This window comes from Argiope bruennichi, chromosome 5 (genome assembly GCF_947563725.1).
Source record: "Argiope bruennichi chromosome 5, qqArgBrue1.1, whole genome shotgun sequence".
NCBI classification, from domain to species: domain Eukaryota; kingdom Metazoa; phylum Arthropoda; class Arachnida; order Araneae; family Araneidae; genus Argiope; species Argiope bruennichi.
Window position 1 is genome coordinate 100,575,767 of NC_079155.1, and position 14,176 is coordinate 100,589,942.

The 14,176-nt window shown below is 28.9% G+C and overlaps 1 protein-coding gene across 1 annotated transcript in view; it reads left to right on the top strand.

The window, feature by feature from the left end:
- Positions 1 to 3,583, top strand: part of LOC129969484 (uncharacterized) — a 148,099-nt gene extending 144,516 nt beyond the window's left edge. Inside the window, exons 5-6 of the mRNA XM_056084078.1 lie at positions 504 to 631; positions 3,252 to 3,583. Of these exons, the coding sequence (XP_055940053.1) occupies positions 504 to 631; positions 3,252 to 3,542 (419 nt within the window). The 3' untranslated portion in view covers positions 3,543 to 3,583. The remainder of the gene's footprint in view (positions 1 to 503; positions 632 to 3,251) is intronic.
- The last annotated feature ends 10,593 nt before the right edge of the window (positions 3,584 to 14,176 follow it).

The following is a 14,176-nucleotide window of genomic DNA, read 5'->3' on the forward strand; positions in this document are numbered from 1 at the left end:
AAGTCAAATAGCATGCCAACTTAAAAACCAAATTTGCCTTTACATATGTATAAATGTAGAAGCTAATTAAGATTTTAAAGCACATACCACTTAAACATTCTGCTGCATATCTGTTTAGATGTTGTTAGTGAAGTTCTCAAGATCAATTACTAATACTCACTTAAACTAAACTCAGTAGTACGACAGCTCATGTGGGCCAAGCCCTACCGTGCCTACATCTGCATTCTTGACCGAGGACACTGGATTGGAAGGCATGCTATTAGGTGGTCAGCCTAAAGTTGAACCTAAGTTTACTAACCCACTGAAGGGATGAAAGGCTGAGTCGACCTTGCCCAGCCCGAGGATCATATTCACTTATTGATAATTAAATTTCAGGGAAGTGTTTACGATCAGTCATTAACGCTCACTTATCGATAAGTAAGTTTTAATGACTGTCAGTTAAGTGCTTCACTATCAGTTATTAATTCTCACTTATTGATAAGTAAATTTTTGTCTTTCTATAGTTCCACCAGAATCCTCACCTCTCATCTATGGTGAAGTTACAGAATATGGGGACAATATAACTGTCCGCTGTTCTTCAGCTAAATCCAAACCAGCTGCAAATCTCAGCTGGTACGTGAACGATGTTCTGGTAAGATACTTTGTAGTATTAAATGGAAACGTAATGTATTTATTTTTTGGTGATGCATTGTTAATAAAAAGTTACGAATCGATTTTTTTTATTTCAGAATTTAAAATAAATACTTTTAATATAGCAAATTTAGTTTATAATGGAAAGAATATTAATTTTATCGATAAAAGCAAAAATATTATTATATGATATTTCCTTTAAATATAAGTTGCACTAATGCTTAAATCAGAAAAAATGATATTTTAACTAAAGAGAAAATTTTTCAATCCATGAATATCTCCATGGAAATGGAGATAGCATTAAGTAATCATTTTGCGTTCTCGGTTATATAAAAGTTAAAAAAAAATAACTTTTTATATAAATGAAATACCTTTTCGTTTCTAATTGTATTGATACACTAAGGAAAATGAATTAAACTATGAAATTTTTCTGAAATTGTATTATTTCTTCTTATCTCAACATGTATTAGCTCATATATTTTTTTTGAAATGTACCAGTAGTTTCTTCTGAGTATTTTGATTTCATGAGCTAATGGAAATCTCTAGCAAAAAATATAAAAAAGGGAATAAATTATTAAGTTAGCAAAGGAAAGAAACTGAAGCAGTTATTTAAAAAATAAAATCAAATTAATTAATAAAAGTAGAAAAGTGCTCACAGTATGATCAAATCATGAAAACATTAATTTTATAATCCTTCTATTAAAATAAAAGTAAGAAACAAAAATAATTTTATTCTTTCCTGAAATTATATAAACAGCATTCCTTTTAAAGTTTTACTTTAATTTAAAAATAAAAGTAAGAGATAATTCTTTTTTTATGGTGTTATTCTATTATTTTGCAGCGATTACTAGAAATGTCTAATCTTTTAATCTGTGAGTATATCGATGAAACTGAATTAAAAAGAATTTTCTTTAATCTTCTAGCATTAGTAAATTCGTATTTTATTCAAATTCCCCTTTATTATATTACGAGCGGATTTGCTTGTTGTTGTTGTACTCGAAAATTAGCGTAGGTGTGATAATTTAAATATTTTTCGAAAAAGAATCTTCATCACAAATGAATTCTTCTAAAATTTTAGAAGAATTCAAAAGTTTTTCAGTTGCACAACAATTTTGCCCGAATCAGAAGAATGGGTAACATTAGATTTATTCGCCTTTATAATGTTTTCTTAAATGCTTAAGAATTGAAAGATGCATTTTTTACATATTTCAAGAAAGGGTTACTTCTCAACAAGGATATTTTCTTTTGTGTATAGTTCGTTAATGCAAATATGTAAGCCGCAAATATGTAATGATATTTAATTTCTTTAATTCCTTTTAAAATATATCCTTCGTTTTAAGTACAAAAAGAATAATATGCTGTGGCGAGTGAAATATTAATACTTTTCATAAATACAAATATTTACATACTGAATTATTTAAATACTTTTAAGAATTTAAAATCTTCTGTTTTTCTAATACGTTTATTTTCGCCATTTTTATTGCCACTAGAAATATCCAACAGCAATAAATACGGAAATAATCTATTTAATTGAATTTTATATTTTTTAACCCATATCAATACCCTATATAATTGACAATACCGTCTTGAAATATTAATTTGCAAGGTTTTTGTACCTCCTAAATATCTTTTTATTCACCTTTCAAGATGAAGAATGAATTCATTTCTCCTTTTTCTTTCTTATTTATTTTATTTTTTCCTTGAATTAAAGATAAAATCAATCATTTTGCATACGTAATTTATTATATGATCTCTTTTTCTCATTGATAGCACTGTTTTCCGCCATTTTTATTTCCAAAGTTACAACTAAATTATTTCTACTGTTCAAATTCGAAAAGAAGATTTGATTTCCGTTTTCATTTCATAAATATAATAATTCATCAACCATTTATAAATGAAACATAGAGTTTTCAATCCCAATAAAACTTGATTTCATTTATGTAATAAATTTTCTAAAATATTTTAACTATCTCCTCATTACTTAATGAAAACAGACTAGTTACGAGCAAACTAAAAAAATCCTTATCTTTGGCTTCGCATTTTTTTAAAATAATAGTATTGTAAAGAATTTCATTTAAAATTTATATTAATTTTCTTTGAAGTGCAAATTTCTAAAAATATTAAAGAACATTTAAATATTTCCATTTGCATTTTAAGTAATTTTCCCAAGTGTTTGAATACAATCTACGCAGGGGGAAAACAAATATCTTATATTTATTGTACCAGCAAACTTCGTAATTTTATGTGTTCTTAATTTTATACATTTTGCCTCAAAATAATCCCAGAAAAAAAAAACTTTTTAATTGATTAACGTAACTAAAAATTATTTTTTTAAAAATTTATGTCTAACTTACTATCGTTATTGCTTCCTGTACTTTTAGAGCCATTGAAAAGTTATAGAAAAAGAAAATACAAAAGTCTATTTAAAAGCTTTGAACTTAAAACTGAAGGTTATCTTTATTTCTTTCAAGACACATCCACGCAGTATACAAATTCCTCCAGTTAATCGAAACTTGTTACTTGTAACATATCGAAACAACTCAAAAATGATTCACCTTCCGCTAACAGGCGTTGCACCTTCTTTCATAATGACACTGCTTCCTTCCTGCTTCTTTGTGCAGATGGATTCCGCCTCAATTCGTGACACCCAAGAAGTGATCCGGCATCCTGATCAGTTGGAATCATCGTCATCCTCAATCAGTATCCCCTTGACATCGCATCATCTCCCTCCTGGGGATCTCCGACTCACGTGCGCAGCGTCCATAGCCAACGTGGTCACGTCTGTCAGCGAGGAGTTGCTCATCAACAGACCCTTGCCAGAAAAAGTGTTGGAATTGAAAAACAGATCTGGACACTTCCGCTCCGACCTGGCGGTGACAATGATTGTGATTGTGGGTGTCTTTTGTATATAAGGTGGCATCAATTTCTTCTTCTTTTTTTCAGTGTTTCGTGATATGGGCTCAAATAAAGTGTTTTTGTCGTTGTGTTATTATTATGTGATTAAGCGTCAGTGATTAATATAAGATACATTATCACACTTTAGAAAAGGCATTTTTACTGAAGTAAACTCAATTTCATAATTGGTTTCTAAAGAAATTGAGTAAATAAAAAGACATATAACCAATTTAATAGAAATTTTTAAATCACCCACAGTTTATTTTTGTAACTCTGTGAAAAAATAATATTCCATTTAATATAATATATAATTGTAAAGAAGCTTCCACAAGGTTAATTAAACTCTAGCAACTTAAAAAAACGTTTAAAATATGTGCAAAATTTATCCCTTCGTAGGGCATAACTCCAGGCCATCGAGAAATAAAATGTTTTGGGTTATATCTTGATAAACTGATAATGCAAATACTAAAACATCAAAAATTCGTTTGAAATTTAATTTATAAAATAAGGAGTGGTAAATTTCTTATCAGAGATAGTTCAAGGTAAACTGAAAGTGGCAAGCATAGTTACCACTGATTGTTGAGGGTAAAAATATCATCGAATGTTCACTGGTCAATATGCTTAAACTCAATTTAGAACAACTTTATTCAGTTCTTTTAGTTGGAATTGCTCGGAATTACATTAAAGTTTGAAACTCATTTTGCATTTGATAGGATGGCTAGGTGAACGCTACATTGCATAAAACTAAAACTGCTGTAATCTGATGTAATTTCATGAATTTGTTAACCACGTTTTGCATTTAGTTTGCTTAGTAGCTAAAATTTCCTAAACTACAGTAATCAGATAACCATCACGTCAAACATGACGGGACGCGATGGCTTGGTGATAAAGTCTCGGCTTCAGAGCTGGAGACCCGATTCCATCGAGAACCGTTGTGAAAGCGGGTCTAGTATATGCTAAATCTGTGGAGACCAAATGTTCCCTTGTCGGTGTGGTCTGGAAGCTTAGAGGAGGGGGACACAAGCTTAGGTGTCATCCTCGTCATCTGCCCGCGGTTAAAAATTACGAGGTCCATCCCGAAAATAGCCCTAGTGTTGCATTAAAAAATGGTAAGTTAATATAACTTAACTCAAACATGATTCAAAATATGCATAAACACATTAATAAGAAGATTCCAGATTTTCAGAAACTCCAAATGCGTCGACAGTTTTTGTTTATTTTTAAAAATGAATGTTAAATTTAAATTAAATAAATTTAATAACAAGTACTGATAATTAAATTTAAGAGTATATTAAACATAAGAAGTACAACATAGCAGTGTTTCATTTCTGAAAACTTTTCCATGAGTTAAATTTAATGGAAAAAGCTAAAATTTAATGTTGTTATGAAAGCCTTCGCACCGTGAACGGGCAGTGGTAAGTGGTAAGTTTAAATAATATTTAATTATAGACTTAATGTATTTCTGAGCTCTTAAGACAACTCAATCGAATGTAATGGATCTTATTATTCTGTTTGACTTTTAAAAATATTTTTTGAGCCAGAGAACTTAAAAAGGGTAAAAATATTCTAACAGTGACGTGCAGAGATCATTGACTTATCTTTTAGATTAGAGAATGTTGGGTTCATGTAAAGAATTGGATGATAAGTTCGAGAAAATGTTGCAGAATATGTAGTAAATACTTCAGTCTTTTATCAAATACGAATATATGATCGAGTGCAAAATTAGAGACAGCATTGCAAGTAAAAGTTCCATCATAGTATCGCTGAGAATATTTTTCAAATTTATGAAGACCGTTTCCAAATACTCATCTGAGAAAAGGAGAAAGAGTTTTCAACTCATTCTATAACAAATATATTTCTTTACAAGAAACTGAATTCGGAATCTATTAAAACAGCAAATTACCTATTGATTTCTCAGTTATATGACATAAAAATAATTATTAATTTGTTTTAATTCAGATTTTTGATGATCGCACAATTCTACGAGAAAAATATATCATAATGTCAGGGTTAAATTAATTTTGCTTTAAAATATTGAAATGATTGATTTCTACAGTTTTAAGAGAAAATTATACCACAATGCTAGGATTAAATTAATTTTGCTTTAAAACATTCAAGTGATTATTTTCTAAGACTGATTTTGTAAACTCATTTAATTAACAACACATTTTTGACATTAATTTTATTTAAAATGCTATTTTTTGATAAATATATGCCACATATTTTTTTAATTTAAAAAAATATTCCCCGTTAAGCCTACATCTAAATACATCCTAGACAACTTTTACACAAATACGAACTTTGACTAACAGACCCGTAACATATTATTAACATCTATCGTTTCAATTACAGTCATTGAGCCAATAGTTAATATAAAATCCTTATTAGTTTTTTTATTCGCTGAAGAATAGACGCCATCTAAATTTATTACATTAAGAACATCATCAACTAAAATGCATACGGTAAATGGAGCAAGTTTATTGCTTTCCATTGCATAGTTTCATCAATTTTTTGTCTGCTAGTCAATCGATATATATTCGATCGTAAATTAGATGTTAGTTAAAATAAATAATAGTTAAATTACTAACAAAAAATGCACTTTTCTTTACCGGTTAGTTTAAGAAATTTTTTATCTGCTCCAAAATGACGTACATCTTTTTTAATACTACAATCTTTTTATCAACTAATAGCATTTTATTTTTAGCTGGTTTGTTGTTAATATTGTTGGTATTTAATTTAATTTGAATCGTTTCTGCATAATATATTGATTCCTCATGAAAGCATTTTCAGTCATCAAATTTTGATGGGGATTCCCTCCATGATATATTCATATACTTACACATGTTCTGTTAATTGTGTACATAGATGACATAATGAATTCAATTTACATGACATCATACTATCACCGAAACTTTAATTATCGATGTTGGAAGAATTTATTTTTCCACTACATGCTTTTTTCTATGGTATTGGGAATTTATATCTTTTTTCCAATGTAAATTGAAACGGTAATTATCAGAATCCCCCCCCCCTCATGCATTTCAACTAATTCAGAAACTCACGTGATTAGATGCTTAACGAAACAATAAAAACAATTTGAATTTCAAATTTATAATGAAAATATTGTTAAATATTATAAAAATAAATTCTTTTTTCAAAATTCAGAAAGAAATACTCAATAACTAAATTTTATCTTTAACTATATACATTTTCAAGTTTTAAAATCATGCTAAATTCATATCTGTACGATAATACTTCCTGAAAATTATCATAATAATTACAAAATCTTGATTAATTTTTAATTAAGGAAATTTCTAAATAAAATTTGAGGAATACCTCACTTAAGTATTCATTCTCATCTTTTAAAGTATATATGGGCCAAATTTAGGCCAAACAATAGAGAGTGCCCAGCATCGACAGATACAAACACATGCATAAACTTATATTCTGCTTTATAATTCGTAAAGATGAATACAAGTTATTAGACACATATCAGAGAAAGTAATTCAAAAATAAAATCTATATCGAAAACCATAATATTTGAAAATGGGGTCCTGAAACAATGAAGCAACTTCGCGTCCTCTTCAATTAAAATGCATTAAATTTCCACAGCAATTGCCTTTGATAAATATTTATGATATAGCAATATCAAACATCGAATGAAAAGTGCCTTTAAAATATACTCATTATTGTAATAAATGATTCCCAAATTTTATCCAGAAATATAATCGTTGAGGAAATATAGTCATTATTCTTCTGAAAGTAATAAGACTTTAATTCATTTCCTTATGCCACAGCGCAGTCAAATCTTTTAATAAATTTTAGTTATGATTTATTCAAATCCACGAAACTTTGCATCATTTCCCAATAAAATTTGAAGAGTATAATTCATTTGGTAATTGATGGTTACGGTTCCAGAAGTCTTTATTTTGCGATTTCAGCTTTAATTGAACAGTGGAATTGAAATATATTTTTATAGATTTTTTTAAAAATCATTTGAAGAATATCTTATTGTTTATTTAAAACATTTTCTGTGTATGAAAACTGCTTCAATATTATATTTTACATTATATTGTCACGTAGATACTTTAGTGTAGAACGCAATGATACACACAAGAAGTAGAGCTAAATCAATTTATTAACTTAACTGACTGTGAACTAAGAACACAGTGACTGAGAAATCTTCTACTTTTATACCAGCGGAGAAAGTTTCAGAATACTTTTCTGGAGACAGTAAGAAAAGTCCAAAACACTTGTCTGGTAAACTAAAGAAATGTCCAATATCTTATGGAACATGAAATAAAGGAAAACATAAAATCAAGGAATTAAATATTTACATATACTATGAATCGCATTGTCTCTAGCGGGATTCGAACCCACGGTCTCTCCATTATGAGACCAGTGCCATGACCATTCGGCCATGGAGATTCGACTGTTTGTCTTTAATGCGGCAATATTACACAGTCTTAATTTTATATTATGTTTACAATATTACATTTTGCATAATTTTTTTTGGTTTCTATATAATATTTTTAAAAAAACTATTTTAATAATTCTAAACTAAATTATTGCGTGACATTTAATTATATGTATGTTCTCCTAAGAAATATTTAATAGACTCATAAAACAGTATTTAAAGTATGCTTTGTATTTAGCTTTGTAATATTATAAAGTAAATCAGAGCATTCTTCCTGAGAATGAATAAGTTTACAGATTTAAGAGATTCAACTGAGGTAGAAAGGCGGGATTACAAAATTGTTTTATTTAAATATGTTATTATTATTTTTTTTGGATAACAATAACAACAGAAAGCAATTGGCTGCTGTCAAAGAAAGACTTTCAGAGAGATATTCACTGACAGATTTCATTTGATTTAATGAAAAAGAACAATATTTGTCCAACAAGGGGTGTTCAAATGAAAAGATTGAGAAACGACACTGTGGGTATAAATGAAGACTATTCGAAGTATGAACCATAGGGCTGAGCACAACGATCCCATTGATTAACAAATCGAAGGATTCTTTGTTCCCAGAATTCCTGTGGCCGTGACGAGACCCAGTCCTTCACAGCGCCCTTGAGTTCGCCGTCCGAGTGGAAGTGCTTCCCTTTCAGATGTTTTTTCAGAACCATTTATTCCGATGTGTACTGTGAGACACTCCGAAGACTAAGTAGGTTCATGAAGACCGGAGCTGCTCACGGAGGATGTAGTTATGATCCATGATAACGCTCGTCCCTCATCTCCAGGCTCATACAAGCGGAAATGGCCAAGTTCAAATGGAAGCAGCTCGACCATCCACCTTGCGATTTTCATGTGTTTGGTCCCCTGAAAAAACATCTGAAAGAGAAGCGTTTCAACTCGGATGGCGAACTCAAGAACGATGAAAAGGACACGGTCAATTCTTGTGGTCTCGTCACGGCCACAGGAACTCTGGGAACAAGGAATCCTCCGGTGTGTTAATCAATGGGATCGTTGTTCTCAGGCCTACTTTGAATAAAGTCTTCATTTATACCCACAGTGTCGTTTTGTATTTTTTCATTTGAAACACCTTGTAAAACTAAGTATCAAATTTATTTCCTAGTTTGTTTGGTGTATATATATGTAATGATATTTTAAATGTAATTTCAATTTAATTAATTTTCATAATAACTTCATCTTAATTTAGCCCATAGTAACTTCATTCTAAAAATATTCTCTTATTTCGTGATCCAATTCCACTTTCTCTACTTAATTAATTCAAGAGAAGCTTTATAAAATTGCTTAGTCAGCTAAACGCCGATATTTTCACACGCTCGGCGTGAAGGGGTAAAAATGTCCAGTAAGCACATTCTTTCTTAAAAGATCCCTGTGTTTCCCTTACATGTGATCGACATGAGTCAGAAATCCCTATCAGAATCTTATTCATATATTGGCACTGTGAAGAAATATTTTCGCTATCAAAATCTAAGGTTATATAAGGCGAGGGATAATTTATTTCGCCCCTTCTTCCCCACTTCGGCTTTTTGTACTGCGCTGCGGCGGACGTCTTGTCCGCGTCTCTGCTTGTAAATAATGATGCTTTCCCGATGGATTAAAAAGAATTTAAAATTTTTAAAAGTCTCTTCACTGTTTTCAAACTGCATTCTGCTTCACAACAAATAATCTATACTTATAATAAAGCTCAATGTGTGTGTGTGTGTGGGTGGGTGTGTGTTGGCGCTCTACAGGCCAGACTGTTTGACATACAGCTACCAAATTTGCTACATGTATACCTTGGAGGTTGGGAATGTGCACCTGGGGTTTCTTTTTTCGCATTTTTAATTAAAATTTTAATTATTAATTAAAAACTAACTTTCCCGCCAAAAAAAATCTTCCATTTTCCCCACCGCCAACTTTTCCGCCAAAAAAATCTTCCATTATCCAAAGCGCCAAACGAGAAAGGCTCCAGTTTTTTTTTCTCCCAACAGTAATGAGGCTAGGGTTAAAATTTTTCGGCGGATTATTTCAATCGGTTCTGTTTATTTTCTTAATGTTTGATGCATTTAAAATGAAACATTGTTAATGAATCAATCTTTCAGATTCATTCTGAAGTACTTTTGAATTAAAATAAAACAGAATAAAAGAAATTAAAAATTTCTAATCCGCATAGCGTTACCCCAACTGGCGTAGAAAAAATCACGCATTTGCGTTACGTAACCGGCGAAGAAAATTCACGCATGCGCATTCTGTTCTGATTGTTACCATGACAACGTTATCAATGGATGATTTAAATTATTTTTGGGTTAGTTGCATGCTTTTGTAAGAAAATTGTATTTATGTTAGTTATATATTTTTTTGTATATGCTTATAGTTTTAAGTACATCGTTTTTTAAGTAGTTTTTTTAAAACCTGTTTTCAACCGTTTATTTTAAACGATTCGTTTTATTTTCTTAGTGTTTGATGCATTTAAATTTAAACATTGTTAATTAATCGATCTGCTCATAATGAATCTAAGAAAATTTTGTTGACCAACTCTTGAGATATTACATAAATTAAAAAAGATATTCTTTAGTGCCCATAAAGTTTAAACGCTGAGTGACTCTATTTTCAGTAATCAGATTATAAAAAAATGCTTTGTTTCAGTAAAAAATATTATTATATTAATTGAAGATAAATTCTTTCCACTTTAATTTAAAGCATAAATTCTACCGTTTTCAACCGTTTATTTTAAACGATTCGTTTTATTTTCTTAGTGTTTGATGCATTTAAATTTAAACATTGTTAATTAATCGATCTGCTCATAATGAATCTAAGAAAATTTTGTTGACCAACTCTTGAGATATTACATAAATTTAAAAAGATATTCTTTAGTGCCCATAAAGTTTAAACGCTGAGTGACTCTATTTTCAGTAATCAGATTATAAAAAAATGCTTTGTTTCAGTAAAAAATATTATTATATTAATTGAAGATTAATTCTTTCCACTTTAATTTAAAGCATAAATTCTACGGGTGCTAACAGAAAATGAGAGAGATACATATTACGTTATGACTGAAGGCCTTTATAATATTATGAATGAATTATATGATAATCAAAATTTGAAGTTTTAAAATATTTTGATGAAGAAGCTATTAAAGTAGAAATTGCATAAAATATTTAATTATTAAAATTTTAACGAACATTAAGATTGGCGAACCGGCTGGTCGCCAAAGGCGGCTAGTATTGCATATATATATATATATATATATATATATATATATATATATATATATATATATATATATATATTTGTGTGTGTGTTTATGAAAAACCGATATGACTCTAAAAAGGGATTAACTATTATTATAAGCACATAAATAATTAATTTCATGATATATTAAGCAATTGTTGCATTCTCACAATGTTTATGCTTAGCATTTGAGTTTAGTATTAATGCATTTCTTATAAAATTATATATTTGCTATATTTCTTAGATTATTTATGGAAATGGGAGGCTCCAATATTAAAAATAAGGTAGTTCAATATCAATATTAACTCTAATTAAATAATACAATTCTCGCAACGGGCAATTTTACTAGTCATTAATACTGGTACATTGTGAATAGAAGAAAGTGATATTTATATTGAGTATTTGTTCCCTAAATAAATTTATGCTTAAAGTATTTAGATTAAATTTATAATAAAAAGTAAAAATCTCATGAAAGGATGCCATCTGAAATTCATTCGAATATTAATTCTAGAGATTATAAATTGAAATTTTAATGAAAAATTCTTATTTTATAGCTATGAATAGATAGCATACCTGATGTTAGATAAATTTACTTTGTATTTTCTATTATAAATCACTAAAATAAAGATAATCCAAATATTAAATTTCGTCAAATTTATTTACTTGTTTATTATGGCCTTTAAATCCGTATGGAGGTTAATTTCGTTGTTTGTCAGTTCCTATAACTTTCAAGATATTAAATAAAAACGCTTTGGCAAATATGACAACATTCAACCCAACTTTAATCTGTGTAAGCTTTCAAAGTACAGATAACAGTCAGAATTATGACAGGCAAAAACCCTTAAGAATGGAATTGAAACAAATCTTTTAAATAAACTAGTTCATTTACTAAAAAAATGGCAACATAAACTTTCCCGTGGTTTAGAGGATTTGTAGGATTGCAATTATGGTGGATTTTTCCAAAATAATAAATTGTCATATTTGAGTTATCTTTTTCAGGGACTTGGAATTTTCTTGTCAAATCAAGTTTGAAATCCTAATCAAAATTACAGATATTATGAAGTTCACCAAAGTAACTTTGGCAAAATAAATAACATTGTTTTGACAGTAATCTATCTCCTTTGAATGCCTTAATAATTTATATTATATTCTCAGCACTAAAGAATGATCTGGGTATTTTTAATATTAGGTTTCAATTACTCACCTTTTATTTCACATATAAAGGAATTAATTCTTAAGAGAAAAATATTCAATTCAAATTTGATATTTCGAACTATAATTCTCGCTTCAGGATATGTTCCTTTTTTTTACGCTAAATATCAAATTTTTCCTGAAATTTTCGTGTTTTATGACGAAAACGAATGCAAGATCAAAATATACAGTATAGGGTAGATTCGCAACTTCCCTCATATTTGAGCAGCTTTATATTTCGTCGAGAACATTGTTTCAGGTCTAAATAGTGAAAAGTATATGGGAGATAAAAAAAAAATGTATATGGTAGATTTTTTACTCTCGCTACCACCATTTTCTACAAGACAGAACGATAATTGGGGTGCCCTTGCTTGTTCAACAAAATTTTTTATCATAGTTTATTTATTTTCTATTTTTATGTTGTTTTTTTTCCATTTGATATTTTTTGAAAATGTTTTAACAATTTCTTGCACTTTTTGAACATTATAATTTTTATTATATATATGAAACGCTACTCTTAAGAGAAAAAAAAATGTGATTAATAGGAAACCAAACTTTTATTTTATTACTTATTTCATTATTAATATTTCATAATTTAATTTTGAGAATGCATTTTAAAAGTGCCTTGTTAGAACCATACCAAGCAGCGCTACAAATACACTGAACGGTAGAAAGTAGGAAAAAATAGTCTATAAGAAAGTGCTTTGAACTTATATAGTTTCAGAAAGAAACTTAGCTAAAATAGCATTTAAGCTTTGGTAAATGCTGGACCGTCATAGAAAAACAAGAGCCCGAATAACGCAGAAGTAAAAATAAAAGCAAAATCTGAGTTCGCGGGATTAGAAAATAATTACTTTTTGGCTGCGAAAATGGAAATTATTGCACATATGTGATTGACACACATATGTGGAGTCTATAATTCGGTACTGAAATGAAAGCAAAATCATTGTGTCGCATTTTGCTTGATTTATTCATTTATAATGAATTAACACATCATTTGAAGTATTAGTTATTTATTCTGTTTTGAAGATGCTAAATGATTTCATTCTTTAATATTATTGGACTGTGTGTGAAAAAAATTAAAACAATGCAATTTCTACTTTATATGATGCTAATAGCTTTAAATTCGCAAAGAATTATTTAAGAGATAAATATTTAAAAATATGTGGTCTTCAAATTATAGATAATTGAATGAACAGAGAACGTTTTCAAAAAATAATGTCTGAGACCTTTCTTCGTAATAAGAAAAAAAAAATATAAATAAATTTTAAATAATCTTACAATTACTTTTTTAAATAAAAAAAAATAATCTATATTCAAATCATTAAAATCAAAGATTGCTAATCAGGTAAAATTCTGAAGTGCAAGCCAAAGAACACCAGAATATTTTCGACTACTTTTTTCCGAATATTTGATTAGGGATTTGCAAAATCAATGTTTTGTCTTTTCCCATTCCGACATAATATTTTTTATCTGAAATTTTTCATTCTTTTTCAGACTGGCAAAAAAAAATATAAAAGAGCAATAATGAATATAACTTGAAAATGTTTAACAATATACATTTCAAAATATTTGTAAACAAATTATTACAGAAAAGCAAAGAGAAATGTGCTTAGAATTCTTTTTCTAAACCAATTATTTAACTTTTGTCAATTTTCATCATGAGAAAAAAAATAGATATTTGAAAAAAAGTTATGAAAATACTCATGTCTAATTTGGAATCAAAACATGCATATTTGTTTGCTATTAATTCAATGCAAACAAACAGAGAAGAAT